At 56.7% G+C, this 12,446-nt stretch overlaps 5 protein-coding genes across 5 annotated transcripts; 3 read left to right on the forward strand and 2 right to left on the reverse strand.

The window, feature by feature from the left end:
- The first annotated feature begins 183 nt into the window (after positions 1-183).
- Positions 184-850, forward strand: SCHCODRAFT_02105851 (uncharacterized protein). The gene has a single exon (XM_050341814.1). The coding sequence runs from the start codon at positions 274-276 to the stop codon at positions 799-801; it is 528 nt and encodes a 175-aa protein (XP_050197357.1). The 5' UTR covers positions 184-273; the 3' UTR covers positions 802-850.
- A 2,112-nt stretch (positions 851-2,962) lies between these two features.
- On the reverse strand, positions 2,963-5,519 carry SCHCODRAFT_01161903 (uncharacterized protein; the record flags this gene model as incomplete). Its single annotated transcript, XM_050341135.1, has 10 exons — positions 2,963-3,416; positions 3,467-4,027; positions 4,080-4,104; positions 4,154-4,327; positions 4,374-4,490; positions 4,541-4,612; positions 4,663-4,815; positions 4,872-5,058; positions 5,116-5,166; positions 5,217-5,519. Coding segments are annotated over 10 exons (2,097 nt in total), but the record flags the coding sequence as incomplete, so codon positions are not given.
- Positions 5,520-7,590: 2,071 nt separating this feature from the next.
- SCHCODRAFT_02519496 (uncharacterized protein) lies at positions 7,591-8,028 on the forward strand (the record flags this gene model as incomplete). Its single annotated transcript, XM_003027004.2, has 1 exon — positions 7,591-8,028. The coding sequence occupies one exon, from the start codon at positions 7,591-7,593 to the stop codon at positions 8,026-8,028; it is 438 nt and encodes a 145-aa protein (XP_003027050.1).
- Positions 8,029-8,752: 724 nt separating this feature from the next.
- On the forward strand, positions 8,753-8,971 carry SCHCODRAFT_02672889 (uncharacterized protein; the record flags this gene model as incomplete). Its single annotated transcript, XM_003027005.2, has 1 exon — positions 8,753-8,971. The coding sequence occupies one exon, from the start codon at positions 8,753-8,755 to the stop codon at positions 8,969-8,971; it is 219 nt and encodes a 72-aa protein (XP_003027051.1).
- A 929-nt stretch (positions 8,972-9,900) lies between these two features.
- On the reverse strand, positions 9,901-12,438 carry SCHCODRAFT_02642549 (acid protease). The gene is made up of 5 exons (XM_003027183.2): positions 11,930-12,438; positions 11,827-11,879; positions 10,778-11,774; positions 10,583-10,728; positions 9,901-10,529 (listed from the first exon to the last, which is right to left on the reverse strand). The coding sequence occupies exons 1-5, from the start codon at positions 12,142-12,144 to the stop codon at positions 10,330-10,332; spliced, it is 1,611 nt and encodes a 536-aa protein (XP_003027229.1). The 5' UTR covers positions 12,145-12,438; the 3' UTR covers positions 9,901-10,329.
- Positions 12,439-12,446: the final 8 nt, after the last annotated feature.

Below are 12,446 nucleotides of genomic sequence, written 5' to 3' on the forward strand. Positions count from 1 at the left end.
TTCCCTGGCTGACGGCCCTGGGGGGCGAGCATGGCCCGCTGGGTCATGGACAGTTCCACTGGGCGATGGGCACTCCCCTTGGTCTTCGCCCATGTTCCACTCGCAAATTTGGCGCGCTGCACATGTCGGCGTGGATGACTCGACGATGGACTTCCGGAAAACTATCCGCTGTACTCGATGATGAGCTTGCCATGTGTCCTCAGAGCCGACTTCCGAATCTTCCCGCACGGACCTTGAGCATAGCTCGGTGCTATAACTTGGTCTACGCCCACCATGGAACACGGCCTACTCAGTCGTCAATCCTCTTCATCGGACCTTCTTGATCACCCTTGCCTCCAGGAGGGGAAAGAGGACGGGTCTCAACGCCCCTCATACGCCCCTAATTATAACCGAGTGTACATTTTTGCCTGGGTTCTGTCTAACATCGCGCCGCGCCTTTTGAGCCCTAGTCACATACCTCTTCGCCTTTCCTCGTCCTTGTATATGCCCCACGGCTCCTGCGTCCAAAGCAGAAGTTTTTCCCGAGCAAAAAGCCTCCGCTTTCGAAATTTTGATCCCGCGCGTCGCACTTCTTTTCTGGCAGAAAACGTCAAAGGCGGCTCTTTGACAGTACGTGTCGTCCGTCGAAGAAGCTTCGCTTCTCCGTCACTCGCTCGTGCTTCCCTGCCACTCTACTGTGCTTCTCTTTCCCTCACCTGCTCGCCATCGAGTCTTCGTGTTTCGTATACTGTCGTTCAACTGTTCCTTGTCGATTTGCGGTTTGATCGTGTAGCTTTCAAGTCATCGTACGCCCTCTTGTGAGCTGGTTCTATACCCTGCCGTACACCATTCACCCTCGTTTCTATCGGTAGGCCAACTCGTCGCCCCCAAATATCTACGTTTGTTCTTCCGAGAGATTCCTCACGCGTTCGAGCGCGTCGATTCGAGCGCTGAGTCGTTGCCATCGCAAGTGTCAGAATGTAGACCTTCATCAGCCTGGACATGCGTCGTAGCTGTGACGATGACACGAGAGCTTCGGTCGTGCAGCAATGAAAGTATCGCCGGGTCCTACACGTTCATTAACTTCGACATATGCCACCCTTGAAGCATTTTTCGGCCTAGTGCCCGAGCCAAACGAACGTGGACAATAACACGAGTGTCAGCCCGAGGTGTTGTCGGGCTGACGACCGAATCCTTTCCTGGCTTTCTTGCGCGATCCAGCCATGTTTTTGTCAGGAGGTTGTGCACCGAGCCTCTCCGCTTTCTGCATAATTTGATTGTCGTACGTGCTGCTTTTTCGTGCTTTATATTATAGTGATCATGGCTCTTGTGGGAGCTATGCTCGGACGAAAATCCACCTTGAGTCGAGCGACAAAGAGCGAAGACAAGGGATGATCATGGAAGAAGAGCACGATTGAAAGCTCACGCAGGACAATATCTCACTTTTTTCATGCACGGCACCATCACGCTAAGCGGGAACATAGGCGCTCATTCGAGTGGTGACATAGAGGGAAGTACACGACATCTTTTGCCCAGGCCGACTTTGACTCGCACATCTCTTTAGGATTGGCCCCAATGATCGCCTTGCATACGTATAGGCAATCGCAGTCTATGTTCTCTCTGCTCAGTACTACATAGGATATAGAAAGCGGATATTCGTGCTGTCTTAAATATATCTAGCCGCGCCGTCCTCATCAATGACGGGAGGGTATAATTTACGCCGCTTCGTTGATATATTGGCTATTGTGCTTTCCTCCCAATGGGTCGGTTCGGGATCAGGCTGTGTACCCAGATGCTCGAACCCTACCCCAGGGCGGCCGAATCCCATCGCTGCGAAGCGGCGTAACGGGTATACGTGCTCCAGCCTCGAGACATCGTATGTCCCTTCCAGAGCTGGAAAGGAGAGACTGCGGCCACGGCCCCAAGCGCGTGTCCTGCTTCCAGCGGGAGCGGCCTCCGCGTACTCCAAGCGTAGAGACCGAGACAGGGCACCATATCTTCGCCAGCGAGCAGGACTCGTGGTGAGCAGGATCTGCACGATCTCCTCGTGTCCTCTGTCTGCGGCTTCATGCAGCGGCGTTGTACCGGTGTCGTCGAGAATGTTGGGAGATGCTCCGAAGCGCAACAGTAATCTGACGAGCTCCGCGTCGCCTCGTCTGACTGCTCGATGCAGTGCCGTCCTTGCCTCCTGCTCGGCGAGGTACCGCGACTCGGACGTCAAAAAAGCGAATATGAGCAGTATGTGAAGCGACACGCGAACGCTGCGAGGCGCAGTGAACAAATGTATGGGCCATGAGATGCTGCGAGTCGCATAGAACTCGGGCGTGCCAGATTCGGGGAGCTCTCTGAGACGGCCATAGGTCTTGACATTGACAGCGGCGCCGGCTTCGAGTAGCATCTTCGTCACAGCCGCATCGCCCGTGGCTACGGCGTAGTGCAGCGGCGTCCGACCCCGTATCATGGCATTGACATTAGCGCCTGCAGAGAGCAAACTGGCTATCACAGCGAGCCTACGAGCCTCGGTGTCAGGCGCGGCCATTTCGTCTCGGCCAGCGGAGATGGCCGCCATCAGAGGGGACTGGGTCATCCATTCCGGGGACTTTCGCCCAAGCATGGGATGATATGCCTCAGGCTGCCATCTGTTGGGGTCTGGGTGGATACGAGAAAGGACGCGCTCGACAAGGCCAGGTATCAAGGCCTCGCAGGTGACATACAGTGGTTGCACGGAGTCGTATACGACATTGGTATAACCGGGTTCGCCGAAGCTGATGAAGCGCAATTGCCTTCCGTGTGCCTCCATATGCGCGGACGAATTGAGGTAGTCCACGATAAAGTCCAGAAGATTGTCCAAGTCTACCGGACGGAGTGCAGCAGCGTAGTGAAGCCATTCCTGGCTAGCATGTGCATAGAGGGGCATACTGCCTTCTCTCGTGAGAGAAAAGGGCCCCACAGCATCTCTAGGTGCGCCCAAACGGAGATAGCTAACGCAGGTGGCGGTTAAGAGGCACATTGCATCGCCAGGGTCACAATAGAACGGAGAGGATGAAGGAAGAGCCAGCAAATGCTCCCTGACGGACGCATGTGCAAAGCAGACGTCCTTGGTGTCCGGATCGACCGTCAGGAAGGTGGACCCCACGAGAGCAAGCACATAATCGAATGACGAAGGGCGAAGGCTCTCGTTGAAAACCGGAATCGGTTGGGAGTAATCGAACGCCATGTGCTCCATGAGTTCTCGCTTTGTGGGCAGCATACTCCCGAATAGCAGCCACATCAGTAGTCGACGGACATCATCTCGGTCGTCATCCCGGATTTTCTGCAGCGCCTCGTCATAGATAGCACGGAGGTCAAGGGGCATTGATGCGAGGCGTTCATACAGCTTGCGCGGTATGCCAGCTACGCGAGCAAGCTCATATGTCTGTAGCGACACCCAGCGAAAGCTGGAAATATTGTCAGCTTCGTCATAGCATTGCAGTCTTTCAGGACTTACTTTCCATCCGCCCCTGACTCCAGGGCGTCCCTAACGCGGTGCACATCTCGGATACCGGCCAGACGCCCATCCCTCTTGAACACCTGGTCCAGAAGTATGCCTATGTCCCCAGCGACAATGTCCTCGAAAATGTCCACCCTTTCATCAGTGAGGTTTTCGAGCTGCCAACGAGATACGAGTTCCGAGCGGCTGGAGACTAGGAGGGAGACTTTATGGCGTGCTTTAAGTTGGCAAAGAAACGGGATGATTTCTGGATCGTCTGCCTCGTCGAGCGCATCTATCACTAGGAATACGTGAGGGGAGCGATCGAGGGCAAGCTTCAAGTAATGCTTCAGCTCGCTGAGCAAAGGTTCTACGTGACCTCGCATATGCTCTCTTCGAGCCTGCGAGAGGATGGCGACGGTGTCAGGAACGTGGTGGGCGAGTTGACACAGAACAGAGCTCAAGAGGGCGTACAAGTTACGCCGCGCGGCGTTGTTCGTCATATCAAAGACGTGTAAGAAGGCGAAGGAGGTCCCAGTGGTGTTGCAGAAGGCGCGGAGATCACGACTGGCTGCTGCGCTAGCGAGTTCAGTCAGCACCCTCCTCAGATATAGGGAGTACGACATCTTACATCATAGTGCTCTTGCCAGAGCCAGCTGGAGGCACGCGTCAGCTCGGCATTCTCCAGAACAACACAGCACTGACCCTTTCCTCGAAGCCAGAGCACGCGAGTGGTTCCATCCTTGAATCTCGAGAAGGCTTCGCCGTCAAGAAACCAATACCCAGTGGAGCGCGCGCGGTGTAGCAGTAGGTTGTTGATCTTGACTGAGAAGTCCGGAAACCTAAGCCAGTAGAAAATGCGATCCACTGCTTCATCCTCTGCGAGATGTCAGTCGCGAGTAGGACACACATTCCGGGGGCTTGCCTCTATCTTGCTGACGCGCATCGGAATGAAGCAGCAGCACGCGCTGGATATCCTCCAGAATGGCCCGATTGGCGTGTACTTGCTGCTGGGTCGTGAGAGCATACGCGATCATCATCTCTGCGCGACGCCCACTTTAGCGAGAACTTCGCAAGGAAGCTGAGACGCACCATGTATCTCTTGAGCGGTCCTTGCGATGCGCGTCAAGCAATTGTGAGTCATATCTTGTTCCCGCTGGATAGCTATAGAGAAATATAAGTATATATCAAAGCGGCAAGCAGGGTCAACGTACCCGTCATACTATCCCCGAGAATATCCATCGTCTTCTCGACGCAGAATAGCGTGACAGCGGAAAGCGTCTCATGGTGGTTAGCCGCCAATCGCTGCAGGTCCGCCAGAGCCTCCGTCAGCTCATGTGACTGCTTGAACTTGTGAAGCCAGGTCTCTGACAGGCAGTCGGGCGTAAGGGCAGGCCGAGCGCTGGAAAAGCATAGCACTCACTGAAGCGCCCGTCCCGCTGAAGCTGCACGATGATCCCGAGGACGACGAGTGTCTGAGAGAGGACGCGCACTGACGGCTCGCGCAGGGTCAGGTTGGCGCCAACGATCCTGATGCGCGCGAGGTGGTCTGCGATGGTCTCAAATGCGTCGATCGCCGCGTCGTAGTCCTTCGTGACCTCAATGGACATCTATAAGGGTGGTCTCTTCAGCGAAGGCCTCGCTACGACCTGACGAGGACGACCGACCTTGATAGCCACGCCGATCGCACCGAAGACGGCCTTCATAGGCGAGAAGGGCTGCCCGGAATCATCAGCGAGAGATCCTCGCAGAGCTGAAGAGGACGCACCAGCGTAACTGCATCGCCAAAGCAGCTGGAAAGCAGCTGGACAGTCGCGGCGATCGGCTTCAGCCACTTGCGCGCCCGCGCATGCCCATCGGCGCGGAACTGAGTGAACTGCGCCGCGCGATCTTCGACGAAGGCCGCAATCGCGTCCGCGGATGCTGCATCGGGGGTTCCGTCGAGCTGGCTGGCGAGCGTGGTCCCACTATCGCGCTCGTATCGCTCGACGGCCGCGCGCCAGATCTCCGCGATGGCGCCGTCGTCCGTCCCGTCTTGCTCTACAGTGTTGCTGGGCGCGTCGTCCGCCATATCCAAGGGAAGATGTCTGGGATGTATCGAGTTCGATGAGGTGTGCCCCGTAAGCGCCGTAGAAGACGAAGTATAAGGACCCTGGGAAATATTAGAGTCAGCGTCACGGTGGCTGTATCAAAGCATGCCGAGCAGTCATTCAGTCCCGGCATACCCAGACTCGTCTGCGGCTGCGAAGTCAGAAAAGCTCCAACCGGTACACATCCCGCCAAAAGAATGTACACAGGATTCACCCCCGCATCCACGCACGACGATGGAAAAACGACCGGATCCTCATTACATAGATCCATTATACATCTACACAACTGCAGTGCTCGAACGTCCCAGGATAAGCCCTGCACGAGAAGACAATGCGGGAGAAAACGACTGAGCTGAATAGTAAAGCACGGGTCATTCGGTCAAATCAAGCTTGGTCGATTTCGGAGACCCAGGTGCAAGGTGTCGATGGTGTTACAATTATCGTGGTGAGGGCCAGTAGTCGAGGTTGCTGAGCGTCGTTATCAAGCTTGGTAGAGGTGGCGCTTCGTCTTGAGGTACTTCAGCATGCACTTGATGCACAATTACGCAGCGGAGGGCGGTGGGCAGAAACTTTGGCCAGGGGATGGATCCCACCGGGCTTGAGGCGTACGGAAGAGTTGACAAAATTGGTGGTGGCTGCAGCGATCTGTCCGCGTCAGAGCGTAGTTGAAGTTGGTTAGGAGCTTGCTGAACGTCATGGCGATGGCGGCGGAGCGAGAAGTGCGGTATTCCGAGTTAGCGAGGGACTTGAAGGGAGCCGGGGGATCATGCTCCTGGGCACAAGAATGAATGAGGAGTCCACCAGTAAGCCAAAGTACTTGATATATGTAGATTTCGTGACTGGAAAGGAGTACAGGTCAGCCGCACCGCTGACAGTGGAGGAGGAGAAGACGCACCGGGATGTAGAGGTGTGCGCAGCGCTGTCCTCGCGCCCCGAGACCAGCCAACAGCCACATTGTCAGGTCTCTCGAGAGTAGTCATATCCACGAGCGCGTCAGAAGATCCTCGAAGCCGTCGTAAACGCGTCGAGGTCGCCCGTCGTGGGCAAGTCCGGTCGTCATTCGTGGAGTGCGACTTGCTGAACGCGGTAAGAGAGCGCCCCTCGGTTTGTTCAATATCATTGTCATATATGCAGCGAAATGGGGATGGTCTGAAAAAAATCGTCGAATTCAGGACGGGAAGGATGAGCGTCGAAGACAAGGCGAACAAAGCCTACCGAATCCGGAATGACGGCACCGGCAAAAGCCGGAAAAGCATGTGCAAATAACATCAAGCCACTCTCGCGTCCTTCTCGACGGTCACGTTCAGCCTCTGATATCAGCACCTCTAATCCGCCCCTCGACAGACATGATATCTGTGTCTGGCTAGCGCTAAGCTTTGTAAAAACTACATGACATCCGGATATGGAATTTTTCTGACTACTGATTTGCCAAAGCGCCCCGCTGGTCGAGCGCCGGGATATCTGGGATCTCAATGAGGGCTGAAACAAGAATAGATGGGTAAACTCCTCTCCATAGACAAGCCTCATAGTATGGAAAGTTCGAGACCTGAGTATACGAGAGCCTTCTGCGCTCAAGCTGCTGATATAGTACGCTGTTTTTGTAGGTCCCTGCAGGTGCTTTGTGGGTTCCTTCAGGCACGATTTCTTTTGCTTCCTTTTCGGGTTCTCCCGAAGCTAAGCTTCTTGACACTTCCTGTCTCTTATGCTCTACCAGCCGTTGTGCTGAGATTTGCCGAGGACGATGGACAAGCGTAGTGCGATGCCATAAAGTTCCACAAGTTCAAGGACCCCAACCTCCAGTCCCAGCTGGCAGCGTCGATCTGCAACGGAGGTCGGACCGCACCGAGGACATGCTTGGCGTCGACCCTGGTGATGATTGGTTCTCGACCGGCATTTGGCCGGCACCAGGTCGTGCACCATTTATATACGCGGCATTCGTATGCGCCCAGGAAAATCTCTGCTCGTGCCTCCCTCTTCCTCCCACCGGCCAGGACGCCAGGATACGCGTGCCCCATTCCCCTGCTTACTCCCCCGAAACCACCCCTGGCAGACATGCATTCCCCGTCGAGCGAGAAGTCCCCCATCGCGATGGCCGCGCCCCTAGCAGATAGCCAGGGCAGGCCCGAGGCGCCCGCCCCGTCCACGACGGCGCAGGAGCTCGCCCACCTCGCTCGCGAGTTCCTCGTCGTTGTCCTCATCGCGTACGCGATCCTCAGCGCGCTGCTGCCCGCGCTCGGGTACGTGCTGGCCCGCCTCCCCGCCTTCGCCGTGCCCGACGCGCCGTCGTTCGCGATCGACATCGCGCACGTGAACCTCCTCCGCGTCGTCTTCGTGTGCACGGCGCTGGTCTTCGCGGTCTACGGCGCGGCCGTCGCTGCGTACTTCGCCGCGCGGAAGTACTGGTGCGCGAGGCGGTCGGTCGATCTGGAGAAGGGGTCGGAGGAGGAGTGTGCGTCCCTCCTGACGCGGAGAGGACCGATTGCGCTGTGATCGGGCGGGGAGGCTACACCATACATTCTTCGCGAGACTACAGCATACATCTCTCGGGAGACTACACCATTCATTCCTCGGCCAGTCCTTACTCCCGGCTTCCTTCATCCACGCTAGACGCACCTGGCCGACAACTCACCGCGCTTGCACATTCTACCGCATCCCATCCCGTGACGATCCTCGTCTGGACAGCCGCGTACCACTTTTCGCCCGCGGAGCCTGGCTCATTCGTTCCTTGGTTCGCACGCACAACCGTCTGCCATCCTTCAGCATCTCTCGCGCCCCATGTCCCGGCGCCAATGCTCACGGGCCTCATACTACCCTCGTCAGCGTGTCCACATCACTGTCCACTCGCGTCCACATCACTGTCCACTCGCGCGTCTAGGGAGCCATCCACGCGCCAACGCCATCCGCCAGCACGTCCGCATAACTATCCACCTCACGCCCACACTACTATCCACCAGCACGCCCTCCCTACTAACCATTGGCCCATCCACACAACTATCCACTCCCGCGTCCGCCGCATCCACACCATCTCTTACCTTCACTTTCTTTCTTTGCCTAGGGGTTTTCGGAGTCTAATGTATTGTTTATACCAGGGAGTAGGACGAATACCTACAGGAGTAGCACGGAGTACCTACGGGAGTAGGCCGAGTTCCTACAGGAGTTGGTCGAGTACCTACAGGAGTAGGACGGGGTACCTACAGGAGTACGGTCTCGCCGCATGCGCACATCTATCGGACTCGAGGACACATTCCTACCATCGCCGGTTGCGTGCTTACCATCGTCGGTCGCTGTCTACCAGCATCGGTTGCGCACTTACCATCGTCCGTCGCTACCTCCCATCGTCGATCGCGCACCTCCCATCATAGGTCACTTACCTACAAGCGTAGGGTACTCAAGTCCACACGAGTTCGGGTTCGGATTCGGGGCCACTTACTGACCATACCGCATATCGGAGCACTACACGCTCCTTGTAATTGTAGAGCATAAGGGTCAATGCAGGGTATATATCGCACTGGATCTTCTGGTCGTGAGTGCGAATCTTTCGAGCTCGCCGGAGCGGAGTCGACTGAGAGAGGACGGACTTTATATTCCATGGCAAGGTCTGCGTACAACCATTGACCATCGTCGACTGCCTATGATGGCTGATTTCAACGAGAATTCGAAGTCACCGGCACTCGAACCTGGTCCTTACTCATGCACGTGGCCAATGCAATGGTTGTTAGTCCGTACTCCTGAAGGCGTCGTGATATTCGACATCGCCCCTCTCATGGAAATAACCGTCACGATTCTTTCCGGGGTCTCTCTCAATCGTATTCGCTGATATTGGGGTAGCGTGAGCAGCCTGCAAGAGACTATTCGGGAAGGGACCTACATGCACAAACAATGGTCAACAGGTGTGTTTTGTTTCGTGTATATCGGGTACGCTGAGCCTCTTGAGGCGCAAAAAAGCCACGAGTAGGCATATTAAGAGCGCTCCGTATATGTTAGACTTTACGGAGGGCCCTGCCGAATTATCCGGGCGCATGAACAAGATCTCGCGGAAATTGCCGGCTATCGAAGGGGGTTCCGCTTCTCAACCCTTTCGTTGTTCAATGAATAGAGGATTCATTTCATTTTGGAGGCGTTACTGCAATAGATCTCCTGGAATACGGCGACATCGACTCGAGCTGCCTATCGCCTTCGGAGTACCGACTGGAGCTCGAAAGCACGTGGCATACTAGTCACGGCACCCGACAGAGACGACTTCGGTCTTCGGCACCTGCGAGACTATGAACCTCGCCAACCCGACTAGAGCGGCCGATTTTACGATGAAATAAAACGTCATAACTGCCATCAAGCACATCCTCTGAACCTTCACCATCTCAATCACATACAATAACGATGTCATTGGCGCAGCGCAGACACCTGTCGACATACACGGCCATGATACACACACCTGTGAGCAGATACATATGTTATGCGAGCGAAATACTAGTAAGTTAGGTTGTAACTTGTAGTTGGGTCAACGGAAGACTGCAGGTCTACGCACGGCTATAAGAGTGCTACGCAAGACGGACATCTGTAGGAGTACATCGACGAAATAGTACTATGTGAGTAAGCAACTTGACGCGGAGTCCTCCAATCAATAACAATGACAATCTTAGATCCAATGTCCATGCGACAACGAGCCGCGGCGGGCTGCGCGGCCGAGGCGCGCAAGCGACAGGTCAAGCCCACATCGCTCTGCATCCACTTCATAGGCCAGAGTAAGATCCTCGTGCGCTCCTGATCAGAGACACGTTACGAGTCTCGCCCTCACCATACCAGCACCCCTCCCGCCACGAGCGCCGCCGCCGCAACAGCCGCCAGATTGACCGACACTCCCAACGCCGCGTTGTCGTCGCCGCCATCGCCGGTGCTGCCAGTCGCAGATGCTGTCGAGCTCGCGAGCGCGACACCGTTTTCGTTGGTGGCATAGGCAGACATCGTACCCGTCGGAGCAGTTTCGGTCGTAGCTGAGATAAAAAGCGTTAGCCACAGAAACTCCCGCGCCCGAACATGCACTCACAGTAGAAGCTCCCGCTCGAGGACGCAGCCGCGTACGCAGCCTTGTACAGGTCGCTCGCGTCGTCGGGCACAGTCGAGAGCAAGCCCACGCGCGGCGCATCGCGCGACGGGTAGGCCAGGTCACCGAAGTGGTATGCCGAAAGGACACTGGCGCTTCATCAGCTACAGTCATAGGCGGCAAGCGCGCCGTACGCACCTCTTCAAAAACGGGATCCCCAGACTCCAGCTATACAGATACCCGTCCCCCAGCTCGGGCGTATCGGTTGCCGCGAGCGTCGCGGTACAGTTATCGATATCACCCTCATACGCCTGCACCGCAAAGTCGCGCGGGTCGACCGGGAAGCGCTTTCCCCCGAACTCGAACTCCAGCGTATGTGGCTCGGAGCAGGGGAAGGTGCCCCCACCCAGCTTGTCTGAGATCGCCTGAAGGACGTCCGAGGGACCGCGGAGGAGGGAGTTGCCGGTGTCGAGGAGGGCGGAGGGCTCGATGCCGCCCTTCGGAAGGGATGAGTTGGGTAGCATCTCGCCGTCGAGGTAGACTGCGTCAAGAAAGACTTCCCAGGTGAAGGGGTAAGCTTCGTCGGGGGAGTTGCTGGGTGGGCTGAGGCCGCCTTGCTCGGGCGCGTACGTGCGGAGAGGCAACCATGTTAAGCTGTCGTTGCTCACCCCGGACGGAAGTTCGCCGAGAGAAAGCATGCCGACTGATCCTCCAGGATCAACCGTGTCGCGTTGTAGCGTGACGGCGAACATCGAGTCTTGAAGCATGTCATTTGCGACAAGGCGTGCGACGAAGGGTCCCTGCTCATCGTACGAAGTGATGACCGAGTCCGTGAGGGCTGACGACTGCCGCTTCTGCGTCCCGCTGTTCGCCGCGTTCACGAAGACCGTGCGCCAGATCGCGCTGTTGATGGGGAACCCGAGCCCGAAGATGCCTGACGAGTCGGTGACGATCACGGAGGTGTTCGTGCTGTTAATAGCCGCGAAGTACTGGTCGTCGAGCTGCAGGCCCGCGACGCTGACCTTGTCCGTGCCAATCAGGCCATCGGCCCGGGTGCCGCTCGTCGAGTCGCCGTACTGCAGGGAGATGGACAGTCCCTCGGGGCTGGTGAAGGTGTCCTGGGGATACTGCGCGCCCGTCGTCCTGCAGTCCGTGCAGCGGTCGGAGATGACCCAAAGATCGGCCGAGCCGGTGTCTGTAGCGGTGATTAGATCGCGGGGTGTGGCGCTCGGATGGTTCAGGCGTACCAAGCACGAGGGGCATGTCCTGGCCTCCGATGTTCAGCAGGACGTTGTAGGTGCTAGGGACAGGTCTGTAGGTGTTCATTGTCGAGGGTATAACAAGACGCACACATCGTAGTAATCGCCCAGCCCTATGGCGCCTGTTCCCCCGCCGCGTCTACGCAGCTTGGGTTCCCCCGAGTTGACGAGGGGAAGATGTATCCCGCCCTTCGTCCTTCCTTCCCCCGGGGTCAAAGATCGCCGTCCGAAGCCCTGCGCATCGTATAAAGGAAAGGCGAGCGCGTAGAAAGAAAGTGAAAGCCAGATGAACAAGTTCGCCCGCATAGTGTGAATCCGAATGAGAAAAGCGAGGCCTGCTCGAAGAGAGCGTTTGGGTCAGGAAGGATGGGCCTGCCCGTCGTGGTCGTGGTCGTCGCTGAAGACAAGAGCTTGACAAGGTAGGCGGAAGCAGCTGCGCATTCCTTAGACTTGGTTCCGTGATCGCGCATGCGCAGTCAATTGAATGTTGTTAGGTACTTTGACAGGCCGACGACAAGGACGTTCGCCCGTCCTAAAGAAAGGCGCCCTTGTTATCAAGGACTCTGTTCAACTCGCTCAGCGGCGGGGAGCAGATGGAGGTCAAGAAC

Source organism: Schizophyllum commune (assembly GCF_000143185.2).
Source record: "Schizophyllum commune H4-8 unplaced genomic scaffold SCHCOscaffold_14, whole genome shotgun sequence".
Taxonomy (NCBI): domain Eukaryota; kingdom Fungi; phylum Basidiomycota; class Agaricomycetes; order Agaricales; family Schizophyllaceae; genus Schizophyllum; species Schizophyllum commune.

Bases quoted from the DNA above. Each gene is read 5' to 3' on its own strand.
- SCHCODRAFT_02105851 (XM_050341814.1), top strand. From the start codon at position 274: ATGGAACACGGCCTACTCAGTCGTCAATCCTCTTCATCGGACCTTCTT.
- SCHCODRAFT_02642549 (XM_003027183.2), bottom strand. From the start codon at position 12,144: ATGCGGGCGAACTTGTTCATCTGGCTTTCACTTTCTTTCTACGCGCTC. The intron at 10,729-10,777 runs GTGCGTACGGCG...ATGAAGCGCCAG, and splicing joins GGGATCCCGTTTTTGAAGAG to TGTCCTTTCGGCATACCACT. The intron at 10,530-10,582 runs GTGAGTGCATGT...TTTTTATCTCAG, and splicing joins CTCGAGCGGGAGCTTCTACT to CTACGACCGAAACTGCTCCG.